The sequence below is a fragment of the Chiloscyllium punctatum genome, chromosome 8 (assembly GCF_047496795.1).
Source record: "Chiloscyllium punctatum isolate Juve2018m chromosome 8, sChiPun1.3, whole genome shotgun sequence".
NCBI lineage: Eukaryota > Metazoa > Chordata > Chondrichthyes > Orectolobiformes > Hemiscylliidae > Chiloscyllium > Chiloscyllium punctatum.
Window position 1 is genome coordinate 76,247,814 of NC_092746.1, and position 26,191 is coordinate 76,274,004.

General features: G+C 41.9%; 1 protein-coding gene across 1 annotated transcript in view; it reads left to right on the plus strand.

Annotated features, from left to right (window-relative positions):
* itga8 (integrin, alpha 8) overlaps window positions 1-26,191 on the plus strand; it is a 219,569-nt gene that overhangs the window by 77,531 nt on the left and 115,847 nt on the right. The window contains exons 14-15 of the mRNA XM_072575823.1: window positions 9,837-9,882; window positions 13,396-13,503. Of these exons, the coding sequence (XP_072431924.1) occupies window positions 9,837-9,882; window positions 13,396-13,503 (154 nt within the window). The remainder of the gene's footprint in view (window positions 1-9,836; window positions 9,883-13,395; window positions 13,504-26,191) is intronic.

Here is a 26,191-nt window from a genome sequence, read left to right on the forward strand (position 1 = left end):
AACCTTTCCTCATAACTAAAGTCCTCCAGACGAGGCAACATCTTGGTAAACCTTTTCTGTACCCTCTGCAAAGCATCTATGTTCTTCTGGTAGTGTGACAATCAGAACTTCATGCAATATTCCAAATGTAGCCTAACTAAAGTTCTGTACAGCTGTAACATAGCTTGCCAACTTTAATATTTAATCCTCCGGCCAATGAAGGCAAGCACGCTATACGCTTTCTTGACCACCTTATCCACCATTGTTGTGCTGCCACTTTCAGGGATCTGTGGACCTGTATACCCAGATCCCTCTGTGTGTCAGTGCTCCAAAGGATTCTGCCATTTACTGTATAATTGCACCTAAATTTGATCTTCCAAAATGCATCAGCTCGCATTTGTGAGGGGCAGGTGACTAACTCTGTAATTTGTGTAACCTGCATTTCAGAGAGTTCACTTTAAGGACTCCATATGCTGAATATATACAATGTAGTGGTTCTGCCTGGCAATTAACCTGCTGTGGGTCTGCACTCTACACTCACAGAACTCATATACTGGATTAGTGGTGCTGGAAGAGCACAGCAGTTCAGGCAGCATCCAACGAGCAGCGAAATCAACGTTTCGGGCAAAAGCCCTTCATCAGGAATAAAGGCAGTGAGCCTGAAGCGTGGAGAGATAAGCTAGAGGAGGGCGGGGGTGGGGAGAGAGTAGCATAGAGTACAATGGGTGAGTGGGGGAGGAGATGAACGTGATAGGTCAAGGAGGAGAGGGTGGAGTGGATAGGTGGAAAAGAAGATAGGCAGGTCGGACAAGTCAAGGAGACAGTAACTGAGCTGGAAGTTTGATACTAGGATGAGGTGGGGAAGGGGAAATGAGGAAGCTGTTGAAGTCCACATTGATGCCCTGGGGTTGAAGTGTTCCGAGGCGGAAGATGAGGCGTTCTTCCTCCAGGCGTCTGGTGGTGAGGGAGCGGCGGTGAAGGAGGCCCAGGACCTCCATGTCCTCGGCAGAGTGGGAGGGGGAGTTGAAATGTTGGGCCACAGGGCGGTGTGGTTGATTGGTGCGGGTGTCTCGGAGATGTTCCCTAAAGCGCTCTGCTAGGAGGCGCCCAGTCTCCCCAATGTAGAGGAGACCACATCGGGAGCAACGGATACAATAAGTGATATTGGTGGATGTGCAGGTGAAACTTTGATGGATGTGGAAGGCTCCTTTAGGGCCTTGGATAGAGGTGAGGGAGGAGGTGTGGGCACAGGTTTTACAGTTCCTGCGGTGGCAGGGGAAAGTGCCAGAATGGGAGGGTGGGTCGTAGGGGGGTGTGGACCTGACCAGGTAGTCACGGAGGGAACGGTCTTTGCGGAAGGCGGAAAGGGGTGGGGAGGGAAATATATCCCTGGTGGTGGGGTCTTTTTGGAGGTGGTGGATGATTTGGTTGATGCAAAGATTTGTAGGGTGGAAGGTGAGCACCAGGGGCGTTCTGTCCTTGTTACGGTTGGAGGGGTGGGGTCTGAGGGCGGAGGTGCGGGATGTGGACGAGATGCGTTGGAGGGCATCTTTAACCACGTGGGAAGGGAAATTGCGGTCTCTAAAGAAGGAGGCCATCTGGTGTGTCCTGTGGTGGAACTGGTCCTCCTGGGAGCAGATACGGCGGAGGCGGAGAAATTGAGAATACGGGATGGCATTTTTGCAAGAGATAGGGTGGGAAGAGGTGTAATCCAGGTAGCTATGGGAGTCAGTGGGTTTGTAAAAAATGTCAGTGTCAAGTCGGTCGTCACTAATGGAGATGGAGAGGTCCAGGAAGGGGAGCGAGGTGTCAGAGATAGTCCAGGTAAATTTAAGATCAGGGTGGAATGTGTTGGTGAAGTTGATGAATTGCTCAACCCCCTCGCGGGAGCACGAGGTGGCGCCAATGCAGTCATCAATGTAGCGGAGGAAGAGGTGGGGAGTGGTGCCGGTGTAATTACGGAAGATCAACTGTTCTACATAGCCAACAAAGAGACAAGCATAGCTGGGGCCCATACGTGTGCCCATGGCTACGCCTTTGGTCTGGAGGAAGTGGGACGATTCAAAGGAGAAATTGTTAAGGGTGAGGACCAGTTCGGCCAAACGAATGAGAGTGTCAGTGGAAGGGTACTGTTGGGGACGTCTGGAGAGGAAAAAACGGAGGGCTTGGAGGCCCTGGTCATGGCGAATGGAGGTGTAGAGGGATTGGATATCCATGGTGAAGATAAGGCATTGGGGACCAGGGAAACGGAAGTCTTGGAGGAGGTGGAGGGCGTGGGTGGTGTCTCGAACGTATGTGGGGAGTTCCTGGACTAGGGGGGATAGGCTGATTTTTACCTTACTCACAGAACTCAGTTGATTTGCTGTAACTTCTCCTAATTAACTTATAATGTTTTTCTGATTGAAATAAACTATCCCTGATGAGGATTGACCATTAGAGCATTACCATTTATATTGCAGACCACTGGATTACTTTACAGAGAGTGTTGATCTAAATCCAACTCTGTATGTCCCTGCAGAAAAAAAAAGAGTAGAGCTGGAGAAACTGAAATCTTCAAAGCCACAGAAGGCAATTTGGTTCTGTGCTAGTTTGACAATTGAATGGTAATAAGAAGAGATATAGTTTAATAGGGTTAACCTCTGATACAATAATCAATCAAAACACTGGTTGTCACTGTTTATTTTGTGTCTATGGATTTTGTTTTTACACTGCAGCAAATGAGAAGGGTGACTTCATGAGACAAGCAGTACACATTGTGCTCAAATAGACATCATTACTTTGAATCATCCACCAACAAAACAATTGTTGGTTCTCTGCCATGTTAAACAATTATACCACTGCATTAATATTCAACTGGCAAAGTGTCATAGCACAGACTTTATGTTGCATATATACTGTGATCCACTCCATGTAAAAGAAAGTTAGGTGAACATAGAAAGTAGGAGCAGGAGTAGGCCATTCAATCCTTTGATCCTGCTCCAGCATCCATTTGATCATGATTGATCCTCTATCTGAAAGCCATATTTCCGCTTTCTCTCTATACCCCTTGATGCCTTTAGTATCTAAAAATATATCCATCTCTTTCTTGAACATATTTAGTGACTTAGTCTCCACAGCTTTCTGTGGTAAAGGATCTTATAGGTTTGCCAACCTTGGAGTGAAGAAATGTTTCCTCACTTCAGTTCTAAAATGTCTACCCCATATCGTGAGACTATGACTCCTGATTGTAGACTCTCCAGCCAGGGAAAGTATCCTCTCCATATCTCTTCTGTCCAGCCCTATTAGAATTTAATAAGTTTCAATTGGATCTCCTCTCTTCCTTCTGAACTAGTGAATAGAAGCCCAATGCAACCAAACTCCCATAGGTTAGGCCTGTCATCCCTGATATCAGCCGTGTGAACTTTTGCTGCATTCCCTCAATGGCACGTATTTCCTGTGTTAGGTAGGAAGACCGAAACTATACGCAGTACTTCAGATATGGTCTCACCAAACTTAGAAATCTCTACTTCTGAACTTAAATCCTCTTGCAGTGAAGGCCAATATAGAGGAACCTTGATTATCCAAAGGACACAGGCGGGGAGTATTTCATTCGGTTAATTGAATGCCGGATAACCGAATGCCAGATAACATAGATTAGCCAAGCATCAGGACCTTGCAATCGTGCCGGATTATCCAAAATTCGGATAATCGAATGCCGGATAATTGAGGTTCCTCTGTACATCACTTGCCTTCCTAATTGCTTGCAACACCTATCTGATTGCTTGTATTGACTGTTATATAAGGACACCCAGATCTCTTTGCACAACCACACTTCCCAATATATCGCCATTTAAATAATATGCTTCTGTTTTAATTTCAAAGTATATAACTTCACATTTAGCCATGTTATACTGCATCTGCAATATGGTTACTACTCACTCGATGCATCTAAATCAATTTGAAGCCTCCTTGCATCTGCCTCACAACTCACAATTCCTACCAGTTTTGTGTCATCAGTAAACATGAGAAAGAACAAAACTAATCAAAAATATGAACAGACACCATGATGGGAGTGAAGGTGAGGCAGTGCTTTTGAAGTAATATCGGTATGAAATAACCACTTATTTACACAACCGCCCAATATCATCAGCATTACATCAGAGACACTCCTGTTAAGCATCCTTTATGCATTAGCACTTGTAGCTTGGAATGGTAATAAGACAATATCAGCACTAAACCTTTGTGATTCCTTTAGATGAGTCTTGCTTTGTGGAACAATTTTTTTTATTAAGTTATTAGTGCCTGTATTCTCTACTTGTTGGTAAAATGGTAATGTATCGGATGACTTCAGACCTTTAAAATTTATTCAGGTCAAGTCGTGCTATTTTTAAGTCATGGAAGTCAGAATTTAAACATCGGATTCAAGTTTCAAGAAAGTCATTGTGGAATAGAAAAATGAGATTGTGTTCAAGCACAGTAGATTACTTTTACAGACTTCCCCACCAGTAATTGAATACAGTACTCAAATTAGCTGTGTTGTCTTCCTTCTACTTCTCCCTTCCTTCAGGTCTGCTGTAAAAAATCTCACTTAAACAGGAATCATCTTGTTACTTGAAGTGCTTTAGGGGTTTTGCTTAATTGTTTTAGTCTCTTATTAGCAGATTTCCTTGACATTATAACTGAATAACAGATGCAAGAACCAGACGTGGCTCTGTGGAATTAAATTAGCCAAATTTAATTCTGTTAAAAGAGATTTTAGAGACTTGCCTTGTAAAGTAGATCGTTATCCGTTACAAAGAAGTATTGTATTTCTGTTTTATTAGGATGTATCACTTTAAAAATAATAGAAAGCAGAATCCCATTATACTTAAAGAAAAATCTACCTTGCCCAAATACTTTATATCCACTTCAATTTCAACTCCACCACAAATCTTATCACTTAATTTTCAACCCAGTGCTATATTCAGTTGTCAAAGTCCCACTCAGTTTAGGTATTAATTAACACAAAGAATGCTAGAGAAACTCAACAGGTCTGGCAGCAACTGTGGAGATGCTGAGTTTCTCCAGTATTCTCTGTGTTTGTTTCAGATTCCCAGCATTTGGGCATTTTGCTTTTATATATTGGCATTAATTAATTCAGAAATGATGTTTGTTTGAAAAATATCAAATGCTGTAAATAATGTTGGCTTTTAGTTTTTAAATACAATGATATAATATCGGTGTGCTATTCGCTAAATAGATAAATATACCATAAGGTATGTTCAGGCATTATAGTGAGGTGCTGGTCCATAAAGCAAAGAAAGTTTCAAATCTGATCCTTTATGAATCTATACAATCCAACAGGTCCTGAGATGATATTTTTCTATTCAGATCTCAGATGCACAGCTCACACCCTGTTCTAAAGAATGCCATCTCCTGTGGTAGTATCTATTGTGTACGGTCTGTTGCACACACTGACTGCTCCTTATATACATCTTCACAGTCCTGAAAGCTTAAAGTCAAATTCTTTGGTAAGGTGGGGACCTGAGCCTTCAGCTTCATGTCCATCAGCAGCTCTAGTGCTGCTGGACCACTGGAGTGGGGTGGATTGATAATGTAACAGTATTCTTCTTCAAAAGCAACCTAACTGTCCTGACGACATACTCAAATTCCTCATTTGATTGCGGGTATCTCCACCCACTTGAAACATGATTGTAAGATCCAATACTGGCTGCAATTTGGCTGAAGAACTCATAAATGAACTATCCCCCAGTTTTCAACACAATGGAGATACATTCTAAGAACAAATAGATCAATCTTCACACGTTCTTACAGGCTGGTGGGGAATGTGGTGGATATCAATTGCTTTTGTTCCTCCAGTAGGTGGATGGCACAAGTGTTACCATCAGTGATGAGATCCTCAATCTCCATGCAAATAGAGGACCACTGCACTGCTGTGTCCCTGGTGCACCTTTTCCTAAGTGAAGAGGTGTCTTCCCAAAAGTAAAGCTAGAATGACCAACTATTTATCAAACAGTAACATAATAAGGCCATAAGAAATAGGAACAAGCGTTGACCATTTGGCCACTCAAGCTTGCTCCACAATTCATGAATCATGGCTGATCTGACACTCATAGAATCCCTACATGTGGAAAGAGGTCAATCAGCCTATTAAGTCTGCAATGATCCTCTAAAGAGCATCCCATTCAGACCCAGACACTGACCCTATCTCTGCATTTCATATGGCTAATCCACCTAGCCTGTACATTTTTGGTCTGTGGGAGGAAACCACAGCACCTGGCAGAAACCCACACAGACACAGGGAGAACATGAAAACTCCCCACAGACAGTCACCTAAGGCTGGAAATGAACCTTGGTCACAGGCACTCTGAGGCAGCAGTGCTAAACATTGCGCCACCATGCCACCCTCACCTCCTTACATCCACATTCCCAGTATTTTACCAATAACCCTTGATTCCCTGACTGATTAAAAAATCTATCTATCTCAGCCTTAATTATACACAAGGACTCTGCCTCCACAGCTCTCTATTACAAGAAGTTCCAATGACTCTCAAACCTCTGAGAGAAGAAACTCTTCCTTACCTCAGTCTTAGACTCAGAATAAAAGGATGGCAATTTATGTCCCATGAGGGGAAACATCCTCTCAGCATTTACCCTGTCAAGCCTCTTAAGAATCCTGTATGTTTAATGAGATCATCTCTTATTCTTAACTCTAGTGCACACAGTCCCAACCTGTTTGTCCTTTGCTCACAAAACAGTCCATCCATACAAGGGAATAGCCGAGTGAACCTTCTCCAATTTGCATCCAATGAAATACTAACTTTTCTTAAATAATTATAGAATACTTTTGGCAGTTAGACCATGTTTTCATGTTCAACCTGTTGGGCATTTGTTCAATCTTCATCACAACACAATGTGTTGAGACATCTCTGGTCCCCTAACTGTTCTTGTTAGATCCAGCTAAGCCAATTATGGCTTGTGGGCCAGTGTACCACCTTGAATTGAATGTATAACTCATTTTTGGGAATAAACTCAAAATCATGCCTGGCAAGGCTGTCAGTTGTTTTACTAGAGAGCATGTCTGACATCTTCTGCAGTTTTCCCTGCATGTATATAGTTTCCTAAGTCAAAATCTTTGAAGTTTTGGAGTCATCCTTGCTTGTTTCTTCTTATCCACTGGAGACGCTAGAAGTTTCTGATCCATTTTTCTGATCACTTTGTGTCCAAGGATGTACACTATAAATTGCTTGCAAACCTGTGCAACTGAGACAGCCTCTTCCATGCTTCTATGTGAGATGATACGCATTTTATAGACTGGTTGGCAACACCTATCCTGTTGCTTCTAGCACAACACTGTTTCTAACCTTATAACTGAAGGATCAGCTGCTATGATTATTGGAAAGAATGGATCAGAGTGGACTAAAGCAGTCATGGATATCAACATGTCCTTTATCCTCTGAAAAGCATTCTCTTGATGTAGGTTCCAACACAATCCTGTGTCTTCCTGAGGAGTTGTCTGAATGTTAATGTGGTAGTTTCCTGTGAGGCAAAAAATTCTCATCTGGTTTACCATCCCTAACGATTTTTGGAGATTCTGAACCAAGTTCAGAATAGGATACTCTTTGTTGGCATTAGTCTTATGAGGATCCAGCATTAAACCTTCACTGTTGACAATGTCAAAGATTTCATAATTATCGTTAAGGGCAAGTCTCGTTTGTAAACATTTTGAGACTGCATGCACTCTCCAATTATTCTCTTCAACTGTTTCCAAATTTGTCAACATGATATCCATGTGGTATTTGATTCTGTTAAAAAAATCTTAAAAGTATTGGAAATAGTCTGTTAAAAAATCTTTGGGGATGATGTGATCCCAAATGATAGTCTGTTGGAGAATATTCTAATTTATTAACTTCCTTCCGACAAAATTTTAATTTTGTTAATTTAAATTTGCACCCTTAATTTCTGTCAGTGTTTCATTATGAGGTGAGCACGGTTTTAATCTGGTTCAATTTGGTTTGATTTGGCTTACTTAATATAATTTGATTTAAATTAGCTGCTTTTAAAAGAGCTAGCTCATTTCAACCATTGCCCCTTTAAGAGCTGGCAGTTTGCTTTAATTTAGTTAATTTGTTTCCTTTTGTTTTTAAAAGAGCTAGAAATACATTATGAAAACAGTGAATTTGGACCAATTAGTTGATGTTCCCTTTTCCCCTCCATGTGAGAATATCTGCATGAGGAAATAGTCCAAATCAAATTTGCCTGTTCCTATTTCATCTTTAATTTGTCAATCAACATCACACGAACAAATTATCTGATTATTACCGCACAGATGCTTATAGGAGCTTATTGTGTGCAATTTGGCTGCTGTATTTTCCACATTTTAACAGTGACAATACTTCAAAAGCATTCACTGTAAAGCATTTTGAAACAATCTATAATCAGAAAAGGCATTAAATAAATACAAACCTCTTATTTTTGAAATCTGTGTTGGCTACTTCAATCTATTTTCTATTTATCAAGTTAAATGATATTTGGGTACTAATTAAAATTTCTAAATTATTTTCCTATGAAAATATCAAGATAAACTCACTTATAATTACCAGAATTATCTCTACATTCTTTATAAAAATAGGTGCTGTATTCTTCTTCTCATTATACAAATCAACATTTAATAATACACCAAAGCCTATTTGTAAGGACCTCATGGACAGCCTCTCCATTACTTTTTGGAACCTAACGTATCTCGCACCAGACTTGGGTGTTTTCTCTTCCGTTGGTTTAAGTAATTTAGCAAAACAAAAATCCTTTTAGTGATCATAATGTCACTCATCTCTTATTTCAGAATTACTTCCTCTGTGATATTCGAGGGTGATATAAAGTACTAAGAATAAGCACTATTTTATAATCTTTAGCTACAAAAAGACAATTTTCTCCTCTTAGAGATCATAACTCATATTTAACAAGCCTCTTTTAACAGTCTTATTTATAAAATGCTTTATTCATCCTTTTGATTTTTAACTAAGTCTTCATACTTGCTCATCACTTTCCTTGTGACATTCAATATCTTATGTTGTAATTTCCTGTTCTCCTTAAGTATTTTTTCTTTATGTTTCTTTATTATTATTGTATGCATTTTAAGTTTTCTAACCCCTTTATTTATCCATAGCCTCCTTAAAATTCCTAACTATTTTCCATCTATCGTTGAGGTCCCACTGTTTCCTCGCAGATTCCCATTGTAACTAGCTCTTTTGACTAGCCAGGCATTTAAAATCTCACAAGCCTTATGACTTTGATATTTGGATGATCTTGCACCTACCTTCCATCAATATTCCCTCTAGGCTACTTGGGTATGGAACATCCTTCAATGTGCCAGGCAGGGACGAAGAGACAAATAAGCAGGATGTGTGCATGCACTGCTGTGCTGCAATCTTAACAGGACCACATAGTGCAACAGGCAGACTACATAAGGTTAGCAGAAATTAGAGGAAATTTAGCATTAAATCTCTCCCAGACAACCTTACCCATGTCACTGCTGTCCAGTTCAATTACTTCAAAGTGCTCACCACATTTAGCTGATTTACCAAATTTACTTTCAGGTAAAATTTTGCACCTTTTCAATTTTGAATATAGTATATTACTGCAAGAATTTCCTTTATAACAGCATTGAGGGGTTACTTACTGCCATGGACTGCAGTAGTTCAAAATTCACTTCCACCTTCACAAGGTCAATTAGGGTTGGGAAGTAATTACTAGCCTGGCCAGCAATGTGTGCATGTTGTGATCAAAAAGAAAAAATATACTGCTTAAGGCCAGAAAGTACATAAAATCATAATCTCCCATTTTTCTCAGACACTAATGGAATTATCGTCTTTTCACAGACTTGGTGGTTGGTGCCTTTGGAGCAAGTAAAGTTGCACTTTACAGGTAGGTGACTAAAATTATTAGGTGTTACCTATTTGAAGGATTGACCAAATAACTTAAAATGTAATGGAGTAGGCTCCTCAAGCCCACTTGACAATCAATAACATCATGGTTGATCTGACCCCAAGATTCAATTGCTCTCCGGGCCAGCTCATCATTGCCCTCAATTAGACCATAAGACCATAAGACATAGGAGCGGAGGTAAGGCCATTCGGCCCATCGAGTCCACTCCGCCATTCAATCATGGCTGATGGGCATTTCAACTCTACTTACCCGCATTCTCCCCGAAGCCCTTAATTCCTTGTGACATCAAGAATTTATCAATCTCTGCCTTGAAGACATTTAGCGTCCCAGCCTCCACTGCACTCTGCGGCAATGAATTCCACAGGCCCACCACTCTCTGGCTGAAGAAATGTCTCCGCATTTCTGTTCTGAATTTACCCCCTCTAATTCTAAGGCCGTGTCCACGGGTCCTAGTCTCCTCGCCTAATGGAAACAATTTCCTAGCGTCCACCCTCTCCAAGCCATGTATTATCTTGTAAGTTTCTATTTGATCTCCCCTTAATCTTCTAAACTCCAATGAATACAATCCCAGGATTCTCAGCCGTTCCTCATATGTTAGACCTACCATTCCAGGGATCATCCGTGTGAATCTCCACTGGACACGCTCCAGTGCCAGTATGTCCTTCCTGAGGTGTGGGGACCAAAACTGGACACAGTACTCCAAATGGGGCCGAACCAGAACTTTATAAAGTCTCAGTAGCACAATGGTGCTTTTATATTCCAACCCTCTTGAGATAAATGACAACATTGCATTCGCTTTCTTAATCACGGACTCAATTCCCTGATATTGTACTCTGTTCATCAAGGGCTAGATCGTTTAAATTTGTCAGGAAGAGCTGGGGTCCCAACACCCACCTTGCTACAAATCGTTCTGCACTCCAAAAGACATTATCCATGATCAGCTACTCTCTCTTTCCTGGCACTCAGCTAATTCTGTATACATATTGTTTTTTATTGCCCAAGGTATGACTTTGCTCACACGTCTACTGTGTGGCATTTTATCAAATACCTACTGGGCATCCAGGTGTGCCACATCAACAGTAGTGCCCTCACCAACATTCTGTTACCTTGAAATTGAAAATTTCAGTAGTCATTAAAGATGATTTGGAGATGCCGGTGTTGGACTGGGGTGTACAAAGTTAAAAATCACATAACATCATGTTATAGTCCAACAGGTTTCATTGGAAGCACACTAGCTTTCGGAGCATCGCTCTTTCATCAGGTGATTGTGGAGGGCTCAATCCTAACACGCAGAATTTATAGCAAAAATTTACAGTGTGATGTAACTGAAATTAAACATTGAAAAATTGATTGTCTGTTAAGTCTTTCATCTGTTTGAATGCCATGATTGTTTCACTTCTTTCATGTGTAAATCACAAAACCTTTTTTAAAAAGTTGCATTCTCAGGTTAGCTGTTAACAATGGTGATAGCTAGACAATATGTTGAAGGTGTTAGTCCCCTGTGTTCTCTGTCTATGCCATGATGTTTAGATTGATTCTAATCTAAAAAGTGAGATAACGGAGTTTTACATTAATTCATGCAGTTTTTGAGGTCAGAGGTCTACATGAATGCATGCAGTTTTTGAGCAAAGTACAATGTAACCCTGAAAGTACAAATTCACCCCACAAAATATATGTGTGCATGTGTGTGTGTGTGTGTGTCTGGGTTGGGGGCTGTGAGTGTGAGAAAGTGTATGTGTGTGTGTAGTGAGTGTAGAGTGTCTTAAGTCTGTGAGGGGGTGCATGTGTGAGTGTGGGAGTGTGTGTGTCTGTAAGGATGTGTGTGGGTGTCTGTGCGCATCTGTGTATATGTGTGTCTGTGTGTATAGGAGTGCCTGTGTGTGTGTGTGTGTGAGAGTGAGAGTGTGTAGGAGTATCTGTGTGTGTGTATAGTGCAATGGTGGTCACCTGTAATGTGACATGAACCCAAGGTCCCAGTTGAGGCCCTCCCTGTGGGTACCGAACTTAGCTATCAGCCTCTACTCAGCCACTTTTTGCTGCTGCCTGTCCCAAAGTCCACCTTGGAGGATGGTCACCCGAAGGTCCGAGGTCAAATGTCCTGGATCACTGAAGTGTTACCTAACTGGGAGGGAACACTCCTGTCTGATAATAGTTGTGCAGTGCCCGTTATTGTAGCCTTTGCTCCCTAATGTACCATGCCTCCGGGCATCCTTGCCTGCAACATATAAGATAGACAACATTGGCTGAGTCACAAGAGTACCTGCCATGTACAAGGTGGGAGGTGTCCCCACGCGTAAAGATCATCAAAGATAGCAGCTTCCTAATGATCAATCTTGCTGCATGACAACTTTGTTTAGGCTTCTAATTTGTAACAAGATCATAATTTCTCCTTCCTATGTCTGAGTCTATGCAGAGGTCTATTTATTTGAGTTAGACTGTGTTGAAACCCTGAAGAATATAAATATCCTCTTTGTCTATAGAATTACTGCTGATGCAATTTTTTAATTCACTTGACCAACCTTTCTAAAATCTTTTATCATTCAAATCTAGTGAATTGCCATTTTTAGCACCAAGAACTTTCAGAATAGCGTTAATCAAGAAATTGTCCCCCACTATTTTGCCACTCCTAACCAGCTTAATTAGCTCAACTACCCCCCACTCATACTGGAATAGCTCCACAGAGGCCAATATCCTGTCACCAAGCCAACCTTTACGTACACGTGAAAAGTTTTTGACAGCCTCTACAGAGTCGGTGCTCAGGATGCCAGAATCTCCAACACTCCTCTTTTATCTGTTAGCCAGGGCTCCTTGATTGGACCAGATTAATGGCTCTAATCAGGGAGCTCATATTCTATGAGATCTGTCTGGTTGACCTCATTATAGTCACTACACATTCTATCCACTCCATTCTTCTCAAATGCTTCCCATTTCCATTCATCACCAACTCGTTCCATCCCACTCTGCCATCCCCATCTCTTTTAATCTCATCCCATTCCTCCTGGAAACAGTCTATTCAGCCGTTGTTGTCAATTTCCCATTCTCTCCACTGATATTGTTCTACACTAAATGTCACGACCCCATCCCCCCATCTCATTGCTACCTCCAACAACCATTGGCATCTCTATAAGTGTCTCATATTCCAGATTCCTGCACACCTCGTGTGTCTCTGTGTGCATCAGACATAGTCCACCATATCGACACACAAAACATGTGCCTTTTGCACTTAGCTAATGAACAGTTGGGACAAATTCAGAGTTGTTATTTTGGTAAAAAAGAAGTTTTATTTACATTTTCCAAGACAATTTTGTTGTCTAAACCTGACATTGTTGCACTTTTTCCTATCAGATGGAAAACGATGAACTTTGAAAGAAAAGCAGCAAAAGTATCAATGAATCCATTACTGTCTTGACTGTGTATTGAATGAGATGTCTTTTGCAACCTATCAAGGTTTCCTTTGACAGAGACTCTAAGATCTTTATTCTTCACATACAGGGCTAGGCCTGTTGTTACTGTGGATGCACAACTACTCCTGAACCCTTCAATCATAAACCCAGCAAATAAAAGCTGCCAGCTTTTGGGATCCGAGACCTTGGTGTCATGGTAAGGAAGTGATGATGACAGAAAAAATGATTTTGCACTCTGACATTGTACAATTTGTTTTACCAATTGATATTTGACCTGGGGATGTTGCCATTTTGTGTAATGTTGAGATTTTATAGCTATGTCAACTTGTTTCATGTCAGAAGTGAAATGTTTAATGTCAAGGCTGCAAAGCGCTTGATTGTGACCCATTCCAGAGTCTGAGATTCATGGGTAACCAGTGCCATAAAAAATATAAAGTTCTACTGCATTAAACCTGATTTTTGAAAACAAATTAGAAAAACAAATACTGCAGATCAGATCAAAATGTTTGCAAGTAAAGCATAAGAAGGATTATTTGCAGAAATTAAAGTAATTGTTTCATTTCTTACCCAATTCCATTTTATAATAGCAGCTGATGCGTGCTATGTAGGGTGCTGAAGAACACATGAAAATGATTAGTAAAAAATGTGCAATGGTGAATGCTTTTCTGATCTTCTAAGATAAATTACAGCATCTCTGGGGCCACCAAGGCCTTGCGCTGAGAATCTGTTGATGTGTATTTCGAGAGTTATGGAATGGGCAAAAGAAATTATGTTGATTAAATGCCAGAATGGAAGAGGCAGCTAGTGGGATTTCTCTGACATGGAGGTAACGAAACGTTCATTTTGAAAGGTATGGAGAACATGCCCTCATATAGGTTTGTTAATTTATAAAATGAAGTATAATTGGCGTTAGGAAGAACTTTCCAAGGGTTTCATTTGAAACCAATTTTCAGAACCAACTACTGTATTATGTACACAGTAATTTTCAAAACAGTGATTGCATGTTTCATGGAAAAATAATATATTGATCATGCAGTCCATCGTATATTTTAGCGCGTATTGTGCTCCTATGTACCATAGTGTACACACAGTTTGTTAAAGTCATTTAAGTGAATTACTGAAGCTGCGTGAGCAACATGGATGTATTCTGTGCCGTTCTGAACAGCACCAAAAGAAACCATCCCCTTAAGGTGGCATTTGGCACCCATAATTCCCCTTGGTTATAGTATTTATTGCAAATTGATATCTCACCAATTTCAGAGTAAATTTGACACATCAAATCCACTGCTACCAGAGTAAAATGTTGTTTGCTTCTGGTGATCTTGTATCTTTCTGGATAGCTTTCTGGGTGAATGAATATTGAGTCAGCACTTGTAATTGCCTCGAGGGAAACTAGGCTAAATGCTGTGAACAGACCCGAGAGTGCCTTTTAAACTTTTGTAAATGGAATGTAACAAATAGTTTCCTCTAAAGGGAAGTGATTGATGAAGGTCACAAGTCAATGTAGACTCCGTGTGGGTTCCAGCTGAGGCAAATTTCAGTCATACGTTATGCACAAAAAAATGGTCACAGTACATCTCGAATAAATGCGACACCACAGGAAGTAATTCTTATCTGATTTTGCCCCACTGAGGATGTGAGATTTGGACTGGCAGGATATTTGTCAGTTGGAATAATCTGGGTGGCTTGGTCTTTGGGAGAATAATTTATCTATAATGTAGAATTTCATAACATTTTTCACATTATGAAAAAGCAATCTCACGAAAGAGCTTTGGCAAAGACTAACTGATCGATTGATTGTGTTCCATCCTGGTATGATGTAAACTTCTCCATATTGTCACCCCTCCCCCACTCTGCTACCTCCTGGGAAAAGGGAAAAGAGAGGGAAGAAAACCTTTCAGCAAATTTAGGAGAAAAAACCTCTGGGAATTTTTCTGTGAACATTGAAAGTAGTTAACCACTTCCCAGGAGAGTGCTGTGACCAAGTGACACAACAACAGCTACAAAAGCTACCTTCTATACACAGATACTTTTTCACTCTTATGAACTCTTTCATACCCTATTTGAACATTTGCAGAAAATCCTACTCCTTTCGACTGGTTGTAATCCAACCGGTTTATTTGAAAACACTAGCTTTCGGAGCAACGCTCCTTCATCAGGTGGTAGAGAAATATGAAGGAGCAGCGCTCTGAAAGATAAAGTTTTCAAATAAAGCTATTGGGGATTATAACCTGGTGTCATGTGAGTTATGACCTTGTCCAACACCTGCACATCCACATCATTGCAACTGCTGGCAGACGTTAATGATTCTGTGTGGTAAGAAGCATCCCACAGTCTCGAACCTAGGTCTGTGTTCTTACACGTAAGTCCTCTGATGCTCCGAAAAATGCCTAGCTCATATAGCCTTTCCACTTGGAGAAAATCAAATCCATGTTGTATTTTAGTGACTTCAATTATTAACATGAAGTCAATGTTTTTCAAGAGTAAAGCACTCAGTTCTTTTATCCTGTTTCAGTTACTGGGATTTCAAACTCGTGATGAAAAGAGAAAGTGCTAGAGAAACTCACCCAAGGAGAAAGAAACAAAGTTCACATTTTGAGTCCATTCAGACACTTCCTCAGAACATTGTCACTGTATTAAAAAATAGCTGGACTTGGAATGTGAACTCTTTTCTCTCTGAACAGAAGTTGCCAGACTTCTCCAATACTTTTTATTTCAGAGCTCCAGTAGGTGCAGTATTTTGTTTTTATTTTTGTGTCAGCCTGGTGACCTACTTTGAATCTTTTACAGGCCCAACATGCAAGGTACTGGAACTGTGCAATGTATTCATGATATGGACATATTTATTCCCGCAATTCATCCTAACACAAAATAAATTAATGACTTGTAGGAAGGCAGTGAATGTACTGTAGCCAAATTTGCAGATGACACAAAAATAGGTGGAAAGGCAAGTTACGAGAGGGGATACAAATAATTTACAGAGAGATATTGAGAGGTTAAGTAAGTCGACAAAAAGTTTGCAAATGGAAAAATGTGAAGTTATTCAATTTGGAAGGGAGAACAAAACAACTATTTGAATGGAGAAGAACTGCAGAAAGCTGCAGCACAAAGGGACTTGGGGGTTACTTGTACATGAAACCCAGAAAGCTCGCACACAGGTGCAGCAGGTAATCAGGCAGACTGATGGAACATTGGCTGTTATTTCAAGTTGGGGGGGTGGGGTGGTTGGAGTATAAGAGTTGAAAAGTCTGTCTGAAACTGCATAAGGTGCTTGTGAGACCACATCTGGAGTACTGTTAGAAGTTTTAGTCCCCGTATTTAAGGAAAGATATCATGTTATTGTGGACAGTTCAGAGAATATTCATTAACGTGATCCCTGGAATGGGGGAGTTGTCTTATGTGCAAAGGCTAAACAGGCTGGGACTCCTCTCTCTCTATCTCTCTCTCTCTCTCTCTCTCTCTCTCTCTCTCTCTCTCTGTCTCTCTGTCTCTTTCTCTCTCGCTCTCTCTCTTTCTCTCTGTGCCATCTTGTCTCTTCATTTGCTTCAAAAGAGTATCTCCTTGTTCCTTTAATAGTTTAGAAGAATTAAAAGTGATCTCATTGAAACGTATATGATTCTTAAAGGTTTTGGCAGGGTAAATGTTGAGAGGATGTTTTCCCTGCTGGGAGAGTCTTCAAGCAATCTCAGAATTAAGATGTGCCAATTTAAGACTGAGCTGAGGAAGAACCTCTTCTCTCAGAGGATTGCACATCTTTGGAACTCCTTGTCACAGAGAGCTGTGGGAGCAATATCCTTGTGTATATTTAAGGCTGAGACAGTTAGATTCCTGATCATTAGGGAACAAGGGTTTCAGGAAAATGCAGGAAAGTGGATGTGAGGAATGTCAGATCAACCATGATCTTATTGAATGACAGAGCAGGCTCAAGGGGCCAAATGACCTACTCCAGTTCCTATTTCTTATGGTCTTGTGGTTTGATGGTTACCCTACTCATTTCATAAGAATCTAACAACACTAACCTTCAAAGAAGCATGCATAATAAAATCTGTAAATCTTTCCCTCATTCAACTCCATATAATGGATCTCTGCTTGAAGCTGCCCTATCCAAGTTTAAGAGGTTTCATTTGCCTATGTTAAATGGCATTTTTTGGGTACAGTTCCATTGCTGCATCTCATCTAAATCTGCATGCTGTCTAAAAGACTATTTGCATAATTCGTATTCAGTCTTGCCTTTCTTTACATAGGTTGCACCATGACCATAGAACAAATATTGTTGTGTAGTATGGCTATCTGAAACCATGTACTTGGCAAGCAATAATGCAGTTGCAAGACTTGGACCAGTTTGAAATTTGAATCTCATGGCCAAGCATATTCCACAGCAATAAGGCTTATCCTTATTGTTTCTGCATTGTTGTAGAATTATGAAATGCATGTATTTGCTAATAAAAATTATATTAAACATGATAGAATATTAATGTAATGATTAGTTATGTTTTTGATGCATCATGGCACAAAGGTGTGAGTTCACATCGAAACTTCTTGCTGTGAATGGCTAGTCTTGGTCTAGCTGCCAAAAAGGCTGGTAAATGGAGGTAAGGTGCTGTCTTGTGTTAACAGCAAGGCAAACCAGACAAGCTGTTCCGTAGAGCTTTCTTTGGACCTTCTGTCCTTTTAATCTCTCAATTTAGTGAAACCTTAATATTCCTTATCTGTCAACATTTAGTTGTGAATGATGTATGTCATGGAGGAACCTAAACAAATTACAATAGCATAACAGTAGGATGGAAATATGTGGGCTGCCTCTGCCTTTTCATTTGTTTTTAATAGCAGAACCTTCAAACACATTGAGATGCTCTTTAGTCCATTGCGTCTGTGCTGATTTGTTTCCTGGAGCAATTAAGATTAATCCCACTGTTATAGTCTTTTTTTCTCTCTCTCTGGGATTTACATATTAAAGAACAGAAACCAGCAAATCCATTCTAAAAGATGAAAGCCTTAACAATCTAGATTTGTTCACTGTATCATTGTATCACTGTAATATTTTGCTATGAAATTCTTAGGCATCGCTTCACAACCACCTGATGAAGGAGCAGTGCTCGGAAAGCTAATGCTTCCAAATAAACCTGTTGGATTATAACCTGGTGTTGTGTGATTTTTAACTTTGTTCATCCCAGTCCAACACCAGCTCCTCCAAATCATGTTTACATGTAGTGAATGGTGTTCTCTGTGTTACGGAATCAGATTGGAGGGTTGGGAGAGTTTGGTGGGAAGGTGGTGGGCTGGTCACCCCAACAAAACATGCCCACCCCAACGAAAACACCTTCAGAGTGACCATGTAAAATCTAGCCAGTCTAGAACTCTCTCTCTGCCACCTGTCTCTTCAACTGCTTCAAGAGAGTATCTCCTTGTTCCTTTAATAGTTTCTGTGGCATAGCAAATGGACCATTGTTGATTATTACAAGCGACATGGAGTATAAAAGTGGGGAAGTTTGCTACAGTTCTAGACTAACTAGATTTTACATGGTCACACTGAAAGTGTTTTCGTTGGGGTGGGCATGTTTTGTTGGGGTGATCAGCCCACCACCTTCCCACCAAACTCTCCCAACCCCTCCAATCTGATTCCATAACACAGAGAACACCATTCACTACATGTAAACATTTGGAGGAGCCGGAGTTGGACTGGGATGAACAAAGTTAAAAATCACACAACACCAGGTTATAATCCAACAGGTTTATTTGGAAGCATTAGCTTTCCGAGCACTGCTCCTTCATCAGGTGGTTGTGAAGCGATGCCTAAGAATTTATAGCAAAATATTACAGTGATACAATGATACAGTGAACAAATCTAGATTGTTAAGGCTTTCATATTTTAGAATGGATTTGCTGGTTTCTGTTCTTTAATATGTAAATCCCAGAAATTCTTTTAAGTCACATTCTCAAGATAATTTAAGGTTTTATAACAAAACGTGACATCGCAGCTCGGACATTGCCTTAAAGGTGTGAGTCAGACCAATCTTGAGTCTATTTCCAAAGTGGAATTTACAAATATTACATGGATTCATTGACTGCATTGACTGCTTTCAGGTTCTGCAATTTTTGAGCAAAATAGAATGTATCTACTAATATAATTCTGCAAATACACGTTCACTCCATAAACTTATATATGTGTGCATGTGCAGGAGAGAAAGACAGAGTGAGTGTGTGCATGTGAGTGTGTGCATGTGAGTGTGAGTGCACGTGAGAGAGTGTGTGTTTGCGTGTGTGCGAGTGTGATGGGGCATAAGCCTGTGAGAGGGTGCATGTGTGGGTGTGAATGTGGGAGGTGTATGTGTGAGGGTATGAGAGGGAATTTGTGTGTGAGAGAGGGTCCGTGTGATTGTGTGAGTATATAAGAGTGTGTGTCTGTGTGTGAGAGAGGGGTCACCTGTGGTGTGACATGAACCCAAGGTCCCAGTTGAGGCCATCCCGTATCAATCTCTGCACAGCCACTCTGCATCATTGCCTGTCCTGAAGTCCACCTTGAAGGATGGTCACCCGAAGGTCTGAGGCCGAATGTCCCAGACCGCTGAATTGTTCACTAACTAGGAGGGAACACCCTTACCTGGTGATTGTTGTGCGGTGTCCATTCATCCATTGTCGCAGCATCTGCTTGGTCTCGCCAATGTACCATGCCTCGGAACATCCTTGGCTGCAGCGTATGAGATAGACAATGTTGGCCAAGTCACATGAGTACTTGCCGTGTACGTGGTGGGTGGTGCACCCAAGTGTAATGGTGGTCTCCATGTCAACACTCTGACACATCCTGCAGTGGTTGCCATGATAGGGTTGTACGGTGTCGTGGTTGATGTTATCCTGAAGGCTGGGCAGTTTGCTGTGGACAATGATCTGTTTAAGGTTTGGTGGTTCTTTAAAGGTGAGAAGTGGAGGTGTAGGGAAGGTCTTAACATATATAAACAAACAGTGAAGAGCCAAGTGGGCAGACATTTTTCAAAACAAAATTAAAAATCACACAACACCAGGTTATAGCCCAACAGGTTTATTTGGAAGTACAAGCTACTGGGGCAGGATCATAAGACACAGAATTTATAGTAAAATATTAAAGTATTTTACAACTGATGCAATTTATTGAACACATCTAAAATGCTGTTAAGTCTTTAATCATTTAGAGTGGGTTGCGAGTTTCGATTAATTAATATGTAAATCCCAAAACTTCTTTCAAGTCACATTCCTGAGATAACTTAAGAAGTTCTGGGAGTTACACATTAATGAACTGAAACCTGCAATCCATTCTAAAAAAATGAAAGACTTAACAGCAGTCTAGGTTTGTTCAATGTATCACATCAATTGCATGACACTATGACCTTGTGTTATAAATTCTGTGTTTTATGATCTTGCCCCACTAGCTACCTGACAAAGGAGCAGTGCTCTGAAAGCTAGTACTTCCAAATAAACCTGCTGGACTATAACTTGGTGTTGTGTGATTTTTAACTTTGTCCACCCCATTCCAACACAGGCACCTCCTTTACAAAACAAAATTAATTTTTAAAAGTGTGGGAAGGAAGAGGTGGTACTAGAGGATGCCCTTTGCACATCAGGGCACCCCATTCTCCCTGAAGATAGTAACATCCTTGTCCTCCCTGCATAACTTTTAAAATCTACCCTCATTCACCCTACCCCTCCCATCCAACTAGGTACTAGGATCCACTGAGCGACAGAAGTCCTATTATTGATCAATGTTGCCTCAACACTCCCCACAGCACATGATGACCGTGAGTCTGGCTTATTCATTGTACATCAATTTCCCTCTTAGGGATGGTGAGTTGTCCACAGTCCAAAAAGCACATTGGGAGTACTGTGTTTGATTTTGGGCTCTTGATTTCAGAAAGGATATAGTTGTAGTGATACCCTTGAGGATGTCCATTCATCTGATTTCTGGGAACATAGAACATAGAACATAGAACAATACAGCACAGAACAGGCCCTTCGGCCCACGATGTTGTGCCGAACTTCTATCCTAGATTAAGCACCCATCCATGTACCTATCCAAATGCCGCTTAAAGGTCGCCAATGATTCTGACTCTACCACTTCCACGGGCAGCGCATTCTATGCCCCCACCACTCTCTGGGTAAAGAACCCACCCCTGACATCTCCCCTATACCTTCCACCCTTCACCGTAAATTTATGTCCCCTTGTAACACTCTGTTGTACCCAGGGAAAAAGTTTCTGACTGTCTACTCTATCTATTCCCCTGATCATCTTATAAACCTCTATCAAGTCACCCCTCATCCTTCGCCGTTCCAATGAGAAAAGGCCTAGAACTCTCAACCTATCCTCGTACAACCTATTCTCCATTCCAGGCAACATCCTGGTAAATCTTCTCTGCACCCTCTCCAAAGCTTCCACATCTTTCCTAAAGTGAGGCGACCAGAACTGCACACAGTACTCCAACTGTGGCCTAACCAAAGTCCTGTACAGCTGCAACATCACTTCACGACTCTTGAATTCAATCCCTCTGCTAATGAACGATAATACACCATAGGCCTTCTTACAAACTCTATCCACCTGAGTGGCAACTTTCAAAGATCTATGTACATAGACCCCAAGATCCCTCTGTTCCTCCACCTGACTAAGAACCCTACCATTAACTCTGTATTCCGCATTCTTATTTGTTCTTCCAAAATGGACAACCTCACACTTGGCAGGGTTGAAGTCCATCTGCCACTCCTCAGCCCAGCTCTGCATCATATCTAAGTCCCTTTGCAAACGACAAATGCCCTCCTCACTGTCCACAACGCCACCTATCTTCGTATCATCTGCAAGTTTACTGACCCACCCTTCGACTCCCTCATCCAAGTCATTAATAAAAGTTACAAACAGCAGAGGACCCAGAACTGATCCCTGCTGAACTCCACTTGTAACTGGGCTCCAGGCTGAATATTTACCATCTACCACCACGCTCTGACTTCGACCGGTTAGCCAGTTTTCTATCCAACTGGCCAAATTTCCCTCTATCCCATGCCTCCTGACTTTCCGCATAAGCCTACCATGGGGAACCTTATCAAATGCCTTACTAAAATCCATGTACACGACATCCACTGCTCTACCCTCATCCACATGCTTGGTCACCTCCTCGAAGAATTCAATAAGACTTGTAAGGCAATACCTACCCTTCACAAATCCGTGCTGGCTGTCCCTAATCTGTCTTTCCAGATACTCATAAATCCTATCCCTCAGTACCCTTTCCATTACTTTGCCTACCACAGAAGTAAGACTAACTGGCCTGTAATTCCCGGGGTTATCCCTATTCCCTTTTTTGAACAGGGGCACAACATTCGCTACTCTCCAGTCCCCTGGTACCACCCCCGTTGACAGTGAAGACGAGAAGATCATTGCCAACGGTACTGCAATTTCCTCTCTTGCTTCCCACATAATCCTAGGATATATCTCGTCAGGCCCGGGGGACTTGTCTATCCTCAAGTTGTTCAAAATGTCCAACACATCTTCCTTCCTAACAAGTATCTCTTCTAGCTTACCAGTCCGTTTCACACTCTCCTCTTCAACAATACGGTCCCTCTCGTTCGTAAATACTGATGAGAAGTACTTGTTCAAGACCTCTCCTATCTCTTCCGATTCAATACACAATCTCCCACTACTGTCCTTGATCGGACCTACCCTCGTTCTCATCATTCTCAGGTTTCTCACATACGCATAAAATGCCTTGTCGTTATCCTTGATCCTATCCGCCAGGGATTTTTCATGCCCTCTCTTAGCTCTCCTAATCCCTTTCTTCAGGTCCCTTCTGGCTATCCTGTATCCCTCCACTGCTCTGTCTGAACCCTGGTTCCTCACCCTTATGTAAGCCTCCTTCTTCCTCTTTACTAGACATTCAACCTCCCTCGTCAACCAAGGCTCCCTCACACGACCATTTCTTTCCTGCCTGATAGGTACATACATATCAAGGACACGTCGTATCTGCTCCTTGAAAAAGTTCCACATTTCCACCACATCCTTCCCTGACAGCCTATGCTCCCAATTTATGCTCCTCAAATCCTGTCTTACAGCATCATAATTTCCCTTCCCCAATTGTAAAATCTACCTTGTTATGCGCACCTATCTCTCTCCATAAACCAAGGTGAAAGTCACAGAATTGTGGTCACCATCACCAAAATGTTCGCCCACTAACAAGCCCATCACTTGTCCCAGTTCATTACCGAGTACCAAATCCAATATGGCCTCCCCTCTGGTTGGACAATCTACATACTGAGTTAGAAAAGCTTCCTGGACACACTGCACAAACACCGCCCCATCCAATCTACTTGATCTAATGAGCTTCCAATCAATATTTGGGAAGTTGAAGTCGCCCATGACTATGACCCTGTGGCTTCTGCACCTTTCCAAAATCTGTTTCCCAATCTGTTTCTCCACATCTCTGCTGCTATTTGGGGGGTTATAGTAAACACCCAACAAGGTGACTGCACCTTTCCTATTTCTGACTTCAGCTCATACTACCTCCAAAGGCAGATCCCCCTCAAACTGCCTTTCTGCAGCCATTATACCATTCCTAATTAGCAATGCCACCCTCCCTCCTTTTTTACCACCCTCCCTAGTCTTACTGAAAGATCTGTAACCAGGAACCTCCAACAGCCATTCCTGTCCCTCATCTATCCACGTTTCCGTGATGGCCACAACATCGTAGTCCCAGGTACCGATCCACGCCTTAAGTTCACCCACCTTATTTCTGATACTCTTTGCGTTGAAGTATACGCACTTGAGCCCATCTCTGTGTCCGCAAGTATTCCCTGTCAGTGCTACCTTCTCCACAGCCTCCCTACAGTCTTGGACATCCTGACACACAGCTAGCTTACTTGCTGGACTACAAGTCCGGATCCCATCCCCCTGCCAAATTAGTTTAAACCCCCCCGAAGAGTGCTAGCAAACCTACCCCCCAGGATATTGGTGCCCTTCTGGTTCAGGTGCAACCCGTCCTGCTTGTACAGGTCCCACCTTCCCCAGAATGCAGTCCAATTGTCCAAATACCTGAAGCCCTCCCTCCTACACCATCCTTGCAGCCACGTGTTCAACTGCACTCTCTCCCTATTCCTTGCCTCACTGTCACGTGGCACCGGCAACAACCCAGAGATGACGACTCTGTCTGTCCTAGCTTTTAGTTTCCAGCCTAACTCCCTGAGCTCTTGAATGACCTCCCCACCCCTCTTCCTACCTATGTCATTGGTGCCAATGTGTACCACGACTTCTGGCTGCACACCCTTCCCCTTAAGGATTCTGAAGACACGGTCCAAGACGTGTCGGACCCTGGCACCCGGGAGGCAACAAACCTACCGAGAGTCTCGCCCATGTCCACAGAACCGCCTGTCCGTCCCTCTAACTATAGAGTCTCCTATAACTAGCGCTCTCCTCCTTCTCCCCCTTTCCCTTCTGAGAACACACCCACTCAAATACTAATCACTTACCTTCCCGACCAGCTCTGCACTCCAACCTCACTTCCGCCCAGCCCGCGCCGCTCTCTGCGGTGAAAAGTCTCCCGGGTTCGCTTTTACTCGGCCGCTGCTCCCACTCAAATGACCGTTGGTGTTAAAGGGTGAGTATTTATACTCACTGTTCTCCTTCCCGGCTGCCCCTCTGCTTGCCGTCACTGGGGAAGATGGGGTTGTTTCAGGAAGAAAGGTTGAGTAGTTTGGGCCTGTGTCCATTGGCATTAAGAATAGAGGTGATTTTATTGAAGCATTTAAGATTCTGAGGTGACTTGATACAGTGGTTGCTAAAAGACATTTGGGAGATATTGGAATTATTGGACATTGTTTAAAAGTAAAGGATATCAGGATTTCATATTTAAGACAGAAATGAAGAGAAATGTTCTCTCTCAGAGGGCCATTGGTCTCTGAAGATATAACTATTTTCAACTATGACCCCTCATGTTAGCCATTTCTGCCCTGGGAAATAGTCTCTGGCTATCGACTCTATCTATGCCTCTCATTAACTTGTATATTTCAATTAGGACCCCTGTCCTCCTCCTTTTCTCCAATGAAAAAAGTCCAAGCTCAGTCAACCTCTCTTCATAAGATAAGCCCTCCAGTCCAGGCAGCATCCTGGTAAACCTCCTCTGAATCCTCTCCAAAGCATCCACATCTTTCCTATGATAAGGCGACCAGAACTGGATGCAGGATTCCAAATGCGGTCTTACCAAAGTTTTATAGAGCTGCAACAAGATCTCACGACTCTTAAACTCAATCCCCCAGTTAATGAAAGCCAAAACACCATATGCCTTCTTAACAACCCTGTCCACTTGGGTGGCCATTTTAAGGGATCTATGTACCTGCATCCCTCTGTTCCTTCGCACTGCCAAGAATCCTATCCTTAATCCTGTACTCAGCTTTCAAATTCAACCTTCCAAAATGCATCACCTCGCATTTATCCAGGTTGAACTCCATTTGCCACCTCTCAGCCCATCTCTGCATCCTGTCAATGTCCCGCTGCAGCCTACAACAGCCCTTTTATACTGTCAACAACACCTCCAACCTTTGTGTCGTCTGCAAACTTGCTGACCCATCCTTCAATCCCCTCATCCAAGTCATTAATAAAAATTGCAAACAGTAGAGGCCCAAGGACAGAGTTTGTGGAACACCACTCACCACAAACTTACAGGCAGAATATTTTCCTCCTACTACCACTCGCTGTCTTCTGTTGGCCAGCCAATTCTGTATCCAGACAGCTAAGTTCCCCTGTATCCCATTCCTCCTGACCTTCTGAATGAGCCTACCATGGGGAACCTTATCAAATGCCTTGCTGAAGTCCATATACACCACATTCACAGCTCTACCCTCATCAACTTTTCTAGTCACATCCTCAAAGAACTCGATAAGGT